Source organism: Stenella coeruleoalba (genome assembly GCF_951394435.1).
Source record: "Stenella coeruleoalba genome assembly, chromosome: 3".
Classification (NCBI taxonomy): domain Eukaryota; kingdom Metazoa; phylum Chordata; class Mammalia; order Artiodactyla; family Delphinidae; genus Stenella; species Stenella coeruleoalba.
Window position 1 is genome coordinate 90,426,719 of NC_137148.1, and position 16,906 is coordinate 90,443,624.

At 35.7% G+C, this 16,906-nt stretch overlaps 1 protein-coding gene across 1 annotated transcript in view; it reads left to right on the forward strand.

Moving 5' to 3' along the window:
• Positions 1-337: 337 nt before the first annotated feature.
• The window catches only part of WDR36 (WD repeat domain 36), a 37,859-nt gene continuing 21,290 nt past the window's right edge, over positions 338-16,906 (forward strand). Inside the window, exons 1-12 of the mRNA XM_079918373.1 lie at positions 338-590; positions 1,851-1,878; positions 3,503-3,603; positions 5,047-5,164; positions 6,977-7,109; positions 8,592-8,646; positions 9,926-10,058; positions 10,610-10,785; positions 11,104-11,224; positions 11,730-11,795; positions 12,765-12,851; positions 14,054-14,199. Of these exons, the coding sequence (XP_079774499.1) occupies positions 429-590; positions 1,851-1,878; positions 3,503-3,603; positions 5,047-5,164; positions 6,977-7,109; positions 8,592-8,646; positions 9,926-10,058; positions 10,610-10,785; positions 11,104-11,224; positions 11,730-11,795; positions 12,765-12,851; positions 14,054-14,199 (1,326 nt within the window). The 5' untranslated portion in view covers positions 338-428. The remainder of the gene's footprint in view (positions 591-1,850; positions 1,879-3,502; positions 3,604-5,046; positions 5,165-6,976; positions 7,110-8,591; positions 8,647-9,925; positions 10,059-10,609; positions 10,786-11,103; positions 11,225-11,729; positions 11,796-12,764; positions 12,852-14,053; positions 14,200-16,906) is intronic.

Below are 16,906 nucleotides of genomic sequence, written 5' to 3' on the forward strand. Positions count from 1 at the left end.
ATATCCACTCAGTGTTCAAATTTTCTTGGCAGTCTCATCGTTTCACACGTTTAACCTGACTCCATCTGAGTTAAGTCTTCCGTTTCCCCTTCACCCTCCTGGCCCTTGTGCTTGCTTCCCCAGTCTTTCCCCTCCCCTACGGTCCCGCTGAAAAGTGACTCGAGTGTCTTCCAGGCCCGGGAGAGCTGGGAGCACCGTTAAACTGCTGCAGGCTGTGGACGGCGGAACTGAAGTCGCGCCTCCCCTTCGAGCTCCGTAGGGAGCTCTTTTTCAAATGCACTGAGGACAGTCTCCGCTCACGCGATTGGCAGCGGGGACCGGAAGCGCTTGGGAACCCGGCAAAGGATTGTGCCACGAGACGCGCGGAGAGCCTGGGTGCGCGGTTTCCACTGGGACTGGAGCCCAGAGGAAACCCCACCGCGGAAGCAATGGAGCGGAGCGCAGGAGACCGCACTGCTAGCGCCCTTTTCGCGGGATTCCGGGCTTTGGGGCTTTTCAGCAACGACATTCCACACGTGGTGCGGTTCAGTGCGCTGAAGCGCCGATTCTGTGTGACGACGTGCGTGGGCAAAAGCTTCCACACCTATGACGTGAGTGACTTCTTTCGCCCGCTTCCCGGGAATCACCCTCCCCGGCCCCCAACTCTGTCTGTGGCAATCCCGTTCTCCTCCGTCACCTACCAAGGGCTTTCGCCACCGCATTACATCCACGTGTTGATTTAGCCCTTGAAGTCTGCTTGGGAAGAGTTTCGGAGGTAGTCTGTCTAGGGGGAGGTACTAGAGAACATTTCAGTTCAATAGCAATGTATTTGCTCTCTAAATATTTGTTGAAGTTCTCTTGAAGATGTAAATGTGATTTTAAAAACTCCCTGGCGCCACCACCTTCTTCATCAGAAAGACTTGCAAGCAATTTTGTGCAATTCGCGACAAGAGCTGGGTTAGAAATACAGGCTAAAAAACATTGGGATAACTGGAGGGGGTGCGATTAATTATGTTGTAGGCGACAGTCCACATTTGATAGCAAGCTAATTTCCCTAAACTTCCCCTGAGTAACTTTCTTAAAGTCACATAGCTGGATCAGTAACCATAAATTGGGGTCCACAAACTGCAGCCTGCAAGCCAGTTCTGCCAACAGTTTTTGTATGACCCATGACGTTTTTATTTATTTATTTTTCTGTGTATGTTTGTGTTTATTCTAATACAGCATAATCTCCAAGTAAAATTTGCATAGTAGTAGGATGCAGTATAATCAAATTTTGACGTGGGATGGAGACATCCATATACTCTTGATTAAGAAACAGATTATTTAATTCATCTTCAAGGGCTCTTTCAGTCTTACACATCTCTAGGGTATGAATTTCTCCTTATACCCCTCTGAGCTCTGTGCTTCTGAGATGAATGGTTTTGACGTTTTTAAATGATTGGGAAATAATCCAAAGAAGAATAATATTTCATGGCATATGAAAAATTTGAAAATTACAGTCTATATCCATAAGTCAAATGTATTGGAATACAGCCATGCACGTTTGTTTTTGTGTCATATATGGCTGCTTTCGTGGTACATTATCAGTTGAGTAATTGCAACAAAAACCACACAGCATGCAAAGCGTTAAAATATTTACTACATAGCCCATATAGAAAACTATGTGTGACACCTATCCTTCCATCTGATGAAATAGTAGAAAATATAAGCTTTCCTAATAATGAAAATTAGGGTCAGTTAAGTGTCTCTTTAAGGAAGGACAGAATAGCAAATTTATGTATGAGGTTAGATCTTAATCTTCAAATGTTAGATTATTATAGTTGTTTTTGTTAGTAAAAATTTAATCATTTCTTTTTTCTTTAAGACAGGTTCAGAAACTTAGTCTGGTTGCAGTAAGTAAGTATAGACTTTATCCTGAATTTGTGCATGTTTAGTATCTTAAAATTTTTTGTAATTTTGACATAATTTAAGACTTGCAGAACAAGGACTCCAGCGTGTATTTATAGTAAACTTACATAGCAAGAACAACAAAAAGTCCAAGACAGGATCGTGTGTTGCCTTCAGTTGTCATGTCTCTTTGGTCTTCTTTAATCTAGACTAATTCATCAGACTTTCTTTGTGTTTTACAACATTTATTTTTTGAAGAGTATAGGCTAGTTCTTTTTTAGAATATTCTTCAATTTGACTTTTTCTAATGCTTCCTGATGATTAGATTCAGGTTATGCAGTATGGCAATAATAACAGAAATGATGCTGAATTCTCAATGAACCATATCAGGAGGCACATGCTATTGGTTAGTCTTATTCCTGGCAGTGAAAACTTTGATCATTTGGTTAAGGTGACATTTATCAGGCAGCTCCATTTTAAAGTTTCACCCTTTGTAACTAATAAATGTAATAAGTGGTAAGATACATTGAGACCATGTAAGTGTCCTTTTACTCTACAAAGTTTCAACTACTGCTAGGTTTATCATTTGGTGATGATTCTTGCCTGAATCAGTTATTAGTAGGATGATTATCAGTGATTTTCTGATTCTATCATTCTATTGTAAGAAAGAGTTTTCCCTTTTTCCACATTTTGATATTTTTTTTTCCAATGGAAGGAATTTTTTTTTTTTTGAAAACTCTTTAATAGAATAAAGAGCTTGCCAGGGCTGAGAGATTCTAGTTTCACCATCAAATATGATCTTTGTAAGAGAAACAGAGCTATAAAGAATCCAGTGTACATGTCTGATAAACTTACATTTTTAAAATTATAGAAGGCAGTAGAAGGGCACTAAAACCTAAGTCAAATACTAAAGCGAAGGGTAAACCAATAAAAATAGTATTTTGGAAATGAAATCCCAAAGCAGAATATCAGCATGAAAGATACTTAAAGCGATTCTCTATATTTTAAGCCCAAAATAGGAAATAAAAAGAAAAGGCCAGTGTGACCATGGTAGTGAGACAGGAATCAAGAAATCCTATCATAAGAAATGGCTAGAGGTGATAGGCATATTTATCTTGGAGAAGACTGAGTGGAAACCATATTATTCACTTGAAAGGTCAGCATGTAGAATATCATATGGAGGTTTTTTTAGGTTACTCTAAAGGGTAGAGTTAGAGTTCTAGGTTTTGATTTACTTTTAAAATTTTCCTGCAGTTATTAGGAACTTGATGTTCCTGAAGGCATTCACATGAAGGCTAGGTGACCATCTGCCAGAGTTTTGTGTATTTAGTGAGGATTTTTTTTTTTTTCCAAATAACCTCAAAAGCTTCTTCTCGTTTCTTTAGGATTACATTTTTATGTCTGCAAATACCAGACATTAATTCTCTAGGGAAGGTCAAGGTGATGTCATATTTTTAGTGTGATAGTTACTATTAGATGTCTAAAATAACATTGAAATCTAAATTTTATACTCTGATTCTCATACATACATATTTTTAAATTATAGTTAGGAAAAATGTTATACATATACTTGAGGTTTCTATTTGTTCCAAGATCTTAAAAATCCTTACTTCTTATATTTCCTTTTTCCTAGGTAACTCCCTTCCACAGGATATCTGTTGTATGGCAGCTGATGGGAGGCTAGTCTTTGCTGCTTATGGGAATGTTTTCTCTGCCTTTGCCCGTAATAAAGAGGTTTGTATCACTGAACTATTTTAATTTGTTTGTCTTTTGCAGTCAGTAGTTGATTGTCATGGTAGTTGAGGGAACTTTAATGTTGTTATTCTTCATCTGGGACACTGGACATTTTTTTTTTTTAATGTATATTCACTTTTCTGGAGGAAGAGAAAGTTGATTTCATCAAATTCTCAAAATTAGTTAAAACTGGTGCTTTAGTTCAGTTTTCTTTGCCAAGGATCAATGTTAGAATTATTTGCACAGCTTGTAAAACATTATTGTGACCAGCCACGTCCTGTCTCTGGAGTTTTCTACTTTGTTTATTTGGTTGGGGTAGGATTTAGTTAAGAGTAGTTTGAAAATGTTTTCCTAAGAGATTCCTATTTGCACTACTGCTTTATGTGGATTGACTTTTTCATTATGAACAACACAGCCCATGACTCATTTTCTAAGAACCGAGTGCTTGTTTCCTATAAAGAGAAAGCTAGATTCTCTGTTTTCTCTACTAAGGAAGGATCTTTTCTTGTTAATTTACTCATTCATTTCTAAGTTTGTCCTGGAACAACTGACTTGAGAGGTGACCTGGCTCTAGTGGTCCAGAATGAAAAGGGAAAGTGGCCATGGGGATTCCTAGATAGCCAAGTGATAGAATCACTGTGCTTTTCAAAGTTTAACTTGGACTGATGATGTTTGTTCCCAACATTTTCCATCATCACTACCTACGGCAGAGGAAGGCAACTTACCTGTACAGTTCTTTAATGGGAGTTGTTTTGACTTTCAGAGAGTCAGGAAAAGTGTCTTTTTTTTTTTTGCAAAATATTGATTGCAATTTGTAGTTTTCCCTGGGAGATAAACATAGAAAGTAGGGGTAGAAAGGTATCAGAGACTATCAACTGTAGGAAGCGGTTACCATCCCTAGGGCCAAAGGGACAAGGAGAAGAAATAGTGTTTCTGGAGCCTGGTGGGAACTGAAACCGTGGGGGAGGGGACTGTAGTTATTGAGGATGCAGCTGCTGCTGTAAGGTAAGGGTGTCTGTGTCAAGACAGAAAGCTATATGGAAGGAGTATCCTATATCTCTCTCCTTTGTCTCATGTGGAAGCCAGCTGGTGATGGCTGTAGAGGTCAGCCTTCTAGAACATACCATCAGCACGGAATTGCGCTGATTGGATGGGGTGAGGGACCCAGCTGTGTGCATGCTTCCTAAGCTCGGTTGAGAAGCTGAGCCTCAGAGATCTCATTTCTGTGTTCCTAGTTCATGTTTCCTTATTGGACTGGCTGGGGGAGCAGGTAAAAATGCCTGATTCCTTGCTATTTGTTAATCTAACCTTGGGTAGTCAAAAGTTGGACCACATTTCTTAACATGAGCATCTTCAGGATTAGCCTGTTTTTTGGATAATATGAATAATAATACATGATGAATGAATAATAATATGAAATTCCTTTGAACTTTGACATTGTAGGTAGTACATACCTTTAAGGGTCATAAGGCAGAAATCCATCTTTTGCAACCCTTTGGGGATCACGTTATTTCTGTTGATACTGACGGTATTCTTATTATTTGGCACATATATTCAGAAGGTAAGAACCAATTTATTGCTTTATCTTGGGGTAGTATGTGTGTAGCTAAAATTAAGTATCTAGGCAAGCATAACTTCTATATCAAAGGAGTAAAGCAGTAAAAAAAATTTTAAGAATCTTTAACACATGTAAGGAAAAAGGTTCTAAGTAAAAAATGGGTAAGTATCAATAATTTTAGTCAGCTAGTTGAGCTAACTGTTTATAACCTGCTTAATGTGTTTTTCTGAACTAAGACTAGTTCAGTATTAGTATAGCAGTTCTCCAAGATTAATGACATGTTATATTATTTTCTCTGTGGGGTGAATTTTGGTGTATGTTCACATCTGAGTAATACTTGGTTTGTATTTTCAACTTTCAGTAAGTGAAATTATAATAGTAAACTTGAAGATCCAGTAATCTGAAGGAAAATATACATCCTTTTTCTAAGAATATGAGTCAGTGTCCTTTAACTGTGATATTCTTAAACAATGTCACTGAGCTATGTTTATAGGACCATGTTATCTTCAAAGGTTAGGAACTTATCACCAGAATATCCCCAGCTTTCTTCATGTAAAAGACTGTGGGGTCTCTCATGAATTAAAGCTTTTAAGTTTTTTAATCTGTTACATTTTTAGCTTTTGTTATCTCTTGATTAACTCGTTTTTTGATGTAATGTGTTTATTTTTAGTAAAAATCCTAGAAAGATTGCCCTCCTGGGAGTCATTCCATGTTCTTGTTCAGATTAGTCACTGTTTGTTTTGTCTTTGCTCAGATGGAGGGAACAGAATTCCAAAAGTAGTACCTGTGCAGATGGATGTTAAAAGGCCTTTTATAAAATTAGAGAACCTGATTCTTAGAGTTCAGTAGGCTTTCTGTTGATCCTTATGTCCAGCTTTTTGTTGCTGTTGCTGCAGCACAGTGTCTTCAGGGAGCTGTTTGTGGTGATCTTAAGTAAAACTGTTAGTTACGAACAGAGGCAAGAATCTTTTAAAATAGTATTTAAGTAAAATTTGTGTAATTCTCACCTGTTAATCTATTCTCCTTAAACTGGGGTACACATACCCCTGGGAGTGTGTAGCAACCAGATAGTATGTGAAACTAAAGATTAAAAGAAATGTACCTTCTCTGATATTCAAATTTATTAGGAAATTTAGTGAAAAATTGTTTTCATCGTGGATGAACTGTGAGGTAGAAAAGAAAATTCACACATAGGAATTTTAAACATACGTGGCATTTCAAAAAATGTTTTGATCTTGCAGCGAGAAACAGCTGGCTGTGCCATTTTCTACTCCACGGGGCTATAGGGTCTTCTCCTCTGCTAGAGGTTCTCCTGTGAAAATGTGAGAAGCACTGCTCCTTTCACTGAAGTTTGCCTCTGACTTTTACATGTTTGAGGAGCCAGTCAAGCTCTCTAGATATTTGGTCCTTCACTCCCTAGAATAGCTCAGCTCAGTGCACGCGCTTCACTTGGAACATTTGCTGCCTCTTGATCAAATTATAAAAATACTAAGTCTGATCCCTCGCGTCATTTTTTTTTTTTGAACCCTTGTTTTCATTCCTGTAAACCAATTTGTCAGTGAAATTTTAAACAGTATTGATATTAGAACTTTTAGAAAATTCTTGACAGTCAAAGTTAAATTTGCAAGTTGACCCTCATCACATTTGTTTAATTTCTCAGGGAATGCTTATAGGTTAGCATATGTCTTTGATTTATATTAGTACATAAATCTTTGATATGGTAGATTTTAAGTGCTAAATATATGGGTATATGAAAAATATTTTAAACTATTTTATTAAAAAGTTACATATTGTTTATAACTTTTACTTTCATAGAAGAATACCTGCAGTTGTCTTTTGATAAATCAGTATTTAAAATTTCTGCAATTTTGCATCCGAGTACCTATTTGAATAAAATACTTCTTGGCAGTGAACAAGGAAGCCTCCAGTTGTGGAATGTAAAATCCAAGTAAGCACAATATTTAGAACATAAGTTGATTCTTACCTAATCCTCATCACTACTCCCTGATGCGCACTTAAGTCTCTCAATTCTCCTTGCCTTTATATGTTTATTTGGAGAGCTTTCAGTAAATATACCTGTTTTTGGAGTTATACTCACGGCATCACATATGTGAAAGCTTGGATATGGTCTTGGAACATGGTAGGCAGCTTCATAAATCCTTGTTGAAAAGTATATACTAACGGCCTTAGTCACTGTAAAGAATTCATAAAGCTGTAAAGAAGGCTCTAGTACACAGGATCAGAAGATAATTATGAGATTGTCGCTGGGAAGCTTTTAGTTCTCAGTAAACTAAGAAAGGTAAGATGGCAAAGCAAATCAGTGTTAATTTAGTGCTAGCATTTAGGAATGGTTTTTAGGGTAAAAGTACATTGATCATCAACCACAGACATGACGGATATCTACTTAATATTATTGGTATAGCTTGGGGTCTAGATAAATGATTTTAGATACCTCTGCCTGTTATTTGAACGTTTATCCAGAGAAAAAAATGGCAGCTCACTTTTCTTTGTATAGCATTAAAAGGGCAAACAAAAATATTTGACCATCCAAATTGTTCTTTCCAAAGCCCTTATAAATTCGAAAAGGGAAATAAGATTTTCAGAGGTTTAATGTTTATCCTAGTTCTAATTCAGTGTTTCTGTTCAATTTAATAAATATCATTGACTACCTACTCTGCACTAGGCTGAGGGATAATGACTGAAATATTCTGTGCCCTAAGGTTATCTCTTTAGGTTCTTTATGTGATGTTTACACTCTTTATTGTACATTAAGTATCCCTTGGATAATCACTGAGTGATCTAATCTGTGCCCCTTAAAAAATTTAACATATGCTTAAGTACTTTGTCATTATAACAATTTCATATATCTCTGCTCTATGGATTCTTTATCATTTATGGCTTGATTCTGAAATTTAAAGCAGCGTCAGTATTGTCGTGTAACAGTCATGTAACATACAAGGAGTATTGTAATTATAATATATTCCCTTTTGTGATATGTTTCTAGGAACACGTTGCAGTGAAAAATGAGATCTGCCAATATTCTAAGATTTTATTTTAAATTGTATCTGTCATATAACATGGTTACTCATGTATTTTTTTTCTTTCTATTTAATTTCTTAAAGATGTTGCATAGTAGAGTAGTTCTTAGCAGCTTAGGATCTGGAGTTGGTCTCTCTGGGCTCTGTCAATTTTAGCCATGTGATCTTAGCTTGATTTTTTTCACATAATTAAGTTTCTTAGTTTCTTTATCTGGAAAATGGTGGTATCTACCTCATGGAATTGTTTTAATATATATACTTAGAATAGTGTGGGGCAGAGTAAGAACTTAATAAATATCACCTGTTATTATTTCATTTTTTAATATGTAGTTGACTTTGTTTTTCTCCCCCCCCCCCAAAAAAATAGCTTTCAACTATTTTTCTTGTTGTAGTAAACTTCTGTATACATTTGCGGGATGGAAAGTTGGAGTGACAGCGCTTCAGCAGGTTAGTCTTTTTCTGTTATGTCAAAGAAGAAATGAAGCTCATAGTAGTAGCATCTTTCATTTTCAGGGGCCAACCATATTTTTGGACCTAAAGACAAAATAATATATAGACTAGTGTATCTTTACAAATAACACCATAAAAAATAGTGTTTTGGAAATGTAATTGAAAACAGCGCCTTTGTCTATAAATGTTTGTGGAAACCTTTTTGCCTAGAATTAGGCTCTAAATCTGTGGTTGCTATGGAACCATGTTTACCACTCATTTTGTAAGCATGTAGTCCAGTGCCTTGTAAAGAGCGGAGATGAGTTTTTCAGTGAAGCAAGGGAGATTTTAGGTCATTCGGAAAAATTTGTCAGGATGTTGAGATCTGTAGCTTGAGATAATTGGGGCCCAAATCTTAATAATTCATTAAATGCTTGACTTTTCCAGAAATAACTGCTTTTTGTTTTTATGAGTCTATAGGACATGTATGAACGAATGACTGTATGTCTGCAGAGAATCTTATATCTATTTTGGACACATATACAGCTATGTACCCTTGTCTTTCTAAATATCAGTTGCTTATACCTGCCCAGTTTATATACATTCCTTTATTCTCTCACACTACCGTCAGCCTTACTCTGCTTTTACCTACCCAGAAGACCCCAAAGGTATCAGATGATTAGGTCCTTTGAGGGCAAGACATCATACTTGTTTTAGTATACCCAGCTTCTACACAGGGTCTCATGCGTAGTAGTTACTTGATGGCAAATTAATAACATGTTAGCCTGATTCCATTTTGTAATGGTATTAGACATTGATCTTGTGTGCTAAAATAAAGAAATTTATGGAGTCTGTATGTAAGACCATTTATAAAATGAAGATTATAGGGCTTCCCTGGTGGCGCAGTGGTTGAGAGTCCGCCTGCTGATGCAGGGGACACGGGTTCGTGCCCCGGTCCGGGAAGATCCCACATGCCGCGGAGCAGCAAGGCCCGTGAGCCATGGCCGCTGAGCCTGTGCATCCGGAGCCTGTGCTCCACAACAGGAGAGGCCACAACAGTGAGAGGCCCACGTACCGCAAAAAAAAAAACAAAAAAACAGAAGATTATAATCATAGACTATTAGATTAGATATTCCATTATTTCTTTTGATAACACATAAGTAATGATGTACTCATCGTATTATTAAAGCTATTAATAATTTGATAACACATAAGTAATGATGTAATCATCAGTATTATTAAAGCTATTAATTTAATTTGATTAAGAAAATAAAAAGTTGAGTAATTTAATTTTCAGGCACCAGCTGTGGATGTTGTTGCTGTTGGTCTTATGTCGGGTCAGATTATCATTCACAACATTAAGTTTGATGAAACATTAATGAAGTTTCGTCAAGACTGGGGACCTATTACTTCGATTTCATTTCGCACAGGTAACTTAACTTTTTTTTTTTTTTAATTTATTTTTGGCTGTGGTGGGTCTTCGTTGCTGTGCAGGGGCTTTCTCTGGTTGCGGCGAATGGGGGATACTCTTCGCGGAGGTGCGAGGGCTTCTCATTGCGGTGGCTTCTCTTATTGCAGAGCACGGGCTCAGTAGTTATGGCGCACGGTCTTAGTTGCTCTGCGGCATGTGGGATCTTCCCGGACCAGGGCTTAAACCCGTGTCCCCTGCGTTGGCAGGTGGATTCTTAACCACTGTGCCACCAGGGAAGTCCTTAATTTATTGATTGATGAAAATTAAGAACACTTGAAATGCATTAGTTTGAAGCTCATAGAGATTTTCTTAATATTTTCTTATAATTTAATCTAATAGAAATGAATGAAATACTGGAATATAAAGAGCCAAAGGAATATTGATAGATTATTGGTGTATAGTCTTTTTTTAAACTTTATATTTATGGATTAAAAGGATGGAGAGAGAAATTCTTAAGTTTAATTGTTTTAAGTTGCATGTTTTTCTTTATGTATTCTATTTTAACAACAGATGGTCATCCAGTAATGGCAGCTGGAAGCCCATGTGGCCATATTGGACTCTGGGATCTAGAAGTCAAAAAGTTAATCAATCAAATGAGAAATGCACATTCTACAGCAATTGCCGGACTGACATTTCTCCATAGAGAACCACTTCTTGTCACAAATGGTGCTGACAATGCTCTCAGGGTACTATGATTCTTATCTTTCTTGGCTCATGTGTCCTACCCTTTGGTTATTATAAGCCTGCTGTACTGTATCAGCCTGGAACCTAGCAGATGAAGGGAATATGGGATAAGATATTGATACAGATGAAATAGAACGCATAGCAGGTTACATGATTTTAGTAAAGTGAGAGAGTTACAGCTTAGCTTTTCCCCAGCCCCCACTCCAGGGTCAGTGGTCTGCACGCAATACCCAGTGCCACATTTGTATAGGAGATGATTTGACTGCTTGCGGATCACTTAAAACATTGTGGAAGAACCTTACTTTTTTATTTCTTGGCAGATATGGATATTTGATGGTCCCACAGGTGAAGGCCGGCTTTTGAGATTCAGAATGGGACATAGTGCTCCTCTTACCAAAATAAGATATTATGGACAAAACGGACAACAAATTCTTAGCGCAAGTGAGTTTCTGCTTTGTGCATTAATTTATTTCAGCAAGTAATGAGAGCAGAGTGTTTAATATTTATTAGGTATTTAATATTTATTTGGTATTTACACAGTTTTAGATTCAAATGCCCCTTTGAGTGACTTGGAAATCTGGGTAAAATGAGGTGATTGTTTTTGAATACTTCAGGGAACACTGTAGCTGCTATTACTTTTATTTGGAGTGTCATTCTATTTACTAATCCTCAGAGACAGAAAGGGCAAATTCCAGAAATGTGGCCCTTGCCTATACAGATAATCTACTGGCAGTTATTAGCACCTCAGTTTATCCTTTGTTCTTACTAAATGGCATTCTGTGTGCAGTTGAATATGATAAATTAGGTAGTTGCAATCAGCTCGCCTTTTAAAGTGCTGCAAACTAACTTCAAGCTTTCTGTAGAATCTAATATTATAAGAGCTGTGATTTAAATGGTCCATTGTTTCAATGAAGCTTGATTAGGCATTTTCTCTGTATATCAACAGGTCAGGATGGAACTCTTCAGTCATTTTCCACAATACATGAAAAATTTAACAAGAGCTTGGGACATGGTACGTCATTTGCAAGATGGAAAAAAACTGTTGGTCACACACAAAAAATCATTTCAAGATTCTGTAAGATAATCAGAGGAGGTTTCATTGATAATTTCCTCTTTCTTCAGATGAAATAAAAATCCTTTGTATGAAAGAGTAGTAGTAAGATACTTAAGATCGATGTTGCTATGGAAGTGATTGAGGTGCTACTGTAAGGTTATTGAAGAGTTAGATATCTTAGGTGGTAAAAAACATCTTAAGTGGTAAAAACATACTGCTGCCACCGAAAAGACATTAACGATCTAACTTGAGCCATCTGCAGACTATAACATTTTAAAGATGGAAGGAAGCTTAGAGAAAGCATCAAAGTAAGAAGCATCCCATCTTTTTGCAAAAAGGGCTCTTTTATTCTGTATCCCTTCCCATGGTTTCTGTTATTTGAAAGAGTTTGTTTATTAAACAAAAATGTTCAGTTTTATTTATAATTACTCTTCTTTGCAAGCCAATATCCTGGCTATTCCTGCATGTATATACTTCCAGATGAATTTCAGGATCATTTTAAAATCAATATCCAAAATAATTCTTCTTAGAATCAAATTGGAGAGATTTGATATTTTTAAGAATCATCACATCTAGGAATATGATATATCCTCATTCAAGTTGTCTTTAATGTTCCTCAGTGAAGTTTTTTTAGTTTTCCTCCTATTGGTCCCACATATTTAAGATTATTCAGTGGTATTTTATATATTTTAATATAATTTGCTAATATTTATTTTTTTGCTAATATTGTGACTGCAGTCTGTTCATTTATATTTCTGTCATTGTTAATACTACTGATAATAGTGGTAATATCATCTTTATTTTGCACCTGACTTAAATGGGAATATCTTGAAGTTTATAGTTATATGACAATGAATAGCTTTTTTTATATATACATTTTTCATTAAGAAGGATTCATAGCTCTATTCTCTTCTCCCCTAACCACAGGATTAATAAATAAAAAGAGAGTCAAACGTAAAGGACTTCAGAATACCATGTCAGTGAGACTTCCACCCATCACAAAGTTTGCAGCTGGTAAGAAACTTCATACTGTGTTTCGAGTTCTGCTCTGTCATTTATTTCCTCCTATGTATTTCTTTATTTCCTCCATTTTAATAAATGTTTTTACAAATATTAATAAGCATCCGGAGGGTAACTCAAAATATATTTCTTTATTTCTCCCATTTTAATAAATGTTTCAGCAAATATTAATAAGAATCCAGGATGCATCCCAAGTGCATGCTAGTCTTGTGTGAAGACTGAAAATGAGTTATTTATAATTTGAACTTGTTATCTAATAATTTAGGCTTTGATCTCTGTAAGCTATTAATAAACAATATTTGCTATTTCATTTTGTAGCTCTTCTATTTATTCTGTTATATGCCTGGTATAAGAAAGTCACTAATGTAAAAAGGTGAGAACTGAGAACATAGAGCTCTGGCTAATTTAATAAACATCTGAACATACTGAGGTCTTAGTATACTGTGTCATTTGAGCAGTGCATCATTCGAAGAAGTGATTTTAAGAAAAATGTAGATAGGTGATAAGATTGTTGAGCGAAAACTATCATAGAAATAATTGTATAGGCACCATTTCCATTTCAAGGTTATTTATAACAACCTGATGACTGGTCATTTTTTTTTTTTAACTTTAACCCCCCCTCCTGTTTATTTTCTATCTTAGAACCTGAGTGGTCTTTCTAAAAGATCTGAATCATGTCATTCATATGCTTAAAAATCTTTAATGGCTCTTTATCACCTTTTGGGTGCAACCTCCTCTCCTTCACATGGCTTTCAAGACCCTTGGTAATGTGACCTAGTGGCCTTGTCCTCCTGCCACCCCTCTCAAGACACTTACTTGCTGTGCTTAATTTTGTACAAGTTACTCTTGGGCCTGTGTGTGTGTCTCAACCTCTCTCTGCTCTAGCAACCCCCCCCCCCCGATTAATTTCTACTTGTTTTACTTCTTTCAGGGACCATTTATTACTCTCCCCAGTTCTCTTAGTAAACTCTTCCTGAGTGCTCTTACAAGACACCATCTTACTTTATTGTAATTTCTTCTAATCAGAATCTCTTGTTAGATTGGAAGCTCATTGCTCTCAGAAATTACCTGTTTACCATCCTGTCCCTAGTGCCTAATTACAACATAGAATATTAAATGCTTAATAAATAAAATACGTGAATGAATGAGTGAGGGAATGAAAAGCAATTTGATTTATGCTTTTAATTATGTTTTAGAGGAAGCTCGTGAAAGTGACTGGGATGGTATCATTGCTTGCCATCAAGGTAAGCTATCTTGCTCAACCTGGAACTATCAAAGATCTACAATAGGTGCTTACTTTCTCAAGCCAAAAGAGCTGAAGAAAGATGACATAACTGCAACAGTAAGTGAACTTGTTTTTAAGGGTGTTTTCTCCTGTAAAACTGTCTTGTGGTTATCTTATTATACTCAAGTTTATTAATGATAATATTCATTGAAAGAACAAAGAACATAGTTTAACATTTTGAAATTTTTCCCTAATAGTGTTAAGTTTTCCAGCTTGGAGAGAATTATTTTAAGTTTAAGTTAAGTTTTGCTTAATTAGATGTTGTATATTGGTTATTTTAATTTTCTGATTAATATAGGATTACTCAGGATACACTTTGAGGGGGATTTGAGCATTTATCAATATACTTTCGTACCTGAATTATGTTGAGTATATAGTACTATATTCAGTGAAAGTGAATCTTAAGGTTTCTTCCTTCCTTTTCTTTCTTTCAATGTAGGAGTAAGATTCAGCTAAATCTTTAATGAGTTAAAGATGTAGAAGTTATTTAAATCCTTCATTTCTTACATTTGTCTGATTGAGTACTGTCTAAGCCTTTTTTAAATATGGTTTTTAATGCCACTGTTAACTTATAACTTCTTACTTCTCTATTAAAATTTTATTTTGTTTTCTTTTGATAATAATGTAAGTCGTCTATTGGGTTCAGGTTTTAAGGTATAAAGAAATGATGTCAAATTTGGTTTGCAGAATCGTTGCCTCTGCTTTTTCAAAATAAGTTTTACTGATATATAATTCACATACTGTAAAATTCACTCATTTAAAGTGTACAATTTAATGGGTTTTAGTGTATTCATAGAGTTGTGCAGTTATCACCAAAATTAATCAGTCTAATTTTAGAGCATTCTCATCACCTCAGAAAGAAACCTTGTACCCACTAGCAATAAGCCCCATCCTCTCACTTTTCCCCTTTGCCATCTCCCCAACCTAGGCAACCACAACCTACTTTCTATCTATAGATTTGCCTATTCTGGGCATTTCACACAGATAGAATCATACAATATATGGTCTCTGTGACTGGCTTCTTTCAGTTAGCATTTTTAAGGTTTAATGTTTTTAAGGTTCATCCATGTTGTAGCATGTATCAATACTTTATTCCTTTTATTGCTGAATAATATTTCATTTTCAACTTTTGAAATTTTGTTTAGCCATTGATAGTTGGTGGACATTTGTATTGTTTCTAGTTTGTGACTATTATAAATAATGCTTCTGTGGACATCAGTGCACAAGTTTTTGTGTGGACATACGTTTTTGTTTCTCTATATTTACATCTGGGAGTGGAATTGTTAGGTCATAATGTAACTCTAATGTTTTTGAGGAACTGCCAACCTGTTTTCCAAAGTGGCTGCACAAGTTTATATTCCCACCAGCAATGTATAAGGGTTCCAATTTCTGTATGTCCTAGCCAACACTTGTGCTTATCCGTTCTTTTGATTATTGCTGTCCCAGTGTGTATGAAGTAGTATATCACTGTGGTTTCTGATTTGCATTTCCCCAGTGACTTAACAATGTTGAGCATCTTTTCATGTACTTATTGGCCATTTCTACATCTTTGGAGAAATGTCTATTCAAATTCTTTGCCATTGTTTAATGGGGTTATTTATCTTTTTCCTCTTGAGTTGAAATAGCTCTTTATATATTCTGGATACAGGTCCCTTATCACATATGTCATTTGCAAATATTTTCTCCCATTCTGTGGGATGTCATTTCCTTTTCATGTTGGTGTCATTTCAGCATAAGGGGTTTTAATTTTGAAGTCCAACCTTTTTTTTTTTTCTTGTGGTTTTTTGAAAAACATTGCCTAACTCAAGGCCATGAAAAATTTACTCCTGTGATTTCATCTGAGAGTTTCATAATGTTAGCTCTTAAATTTAGATCTATAATCCTTTTCGAGTTAATTTTTGTGTATGATGTCATGTAGGCATCCAAGTTCATTCTTTACATTTGGATATCTAGTTATGTCAGCATCATTTGCCCAAAACACTGTTCTTTCCCCATTGAATGGCCTGGGTACCCTTGCCAAAAATTGTTTGACATGAATGTGAGGGTTTTTTTCTGGATTCTCAGTTTTCTTTAATTGTTCTATATGTCTATTTTTATGCCAGTACCACACTGTCTTGATTATGGTACCTTTCTAGTAAGTTTTTTGAAATCAGGATGATTGAATCTTCCAAGTTCTTCTTTTTTCAAGATTGTTTTGGCTCTTCTGGTCTATTGCATTTCCATATGAATTTTAGCATCAGCTTGTCAATTTTTGCAAAGAAGGCAGTTAGGATTTTGATAGGGATCTTGTTGATTCCACACCTCCGTTTGAGGAGTGTTAACCATCGTAATATTACTCCTGATCCATAAACATGGGATGTCTTTCCACTTAATTAGATTTTTAATTTCTGTTAGCAGTGTTTTGTAGTTGTCAGTATACAAGCCTCATACTTCTTTGGGTAATTTTTCCTAGAATTGTATTCTTTTCAATACTGTTATAAATAGAATTCTTTCCTTAATTTCATTTCGGATTGTTCATTGCTAATGTATGGAAATATAATTGATTTTTGCACATTGATCTTGTATCTTAACAACCTTGCTGAACTTATCTATTAGCTCTATTAGTTTGTTAGATGCCTCTGCTTTTGAAAATGCATATTTCAAGTATAACCACATTTGATCCTATTTTGTACAAATTTTTTTTGTCAGTATGTATGCTCTGTTCTCCATAGTACAAACATCTACTCTTAAGCTTTTATCTGTAAGCCATAGAGAGTCTATCTTA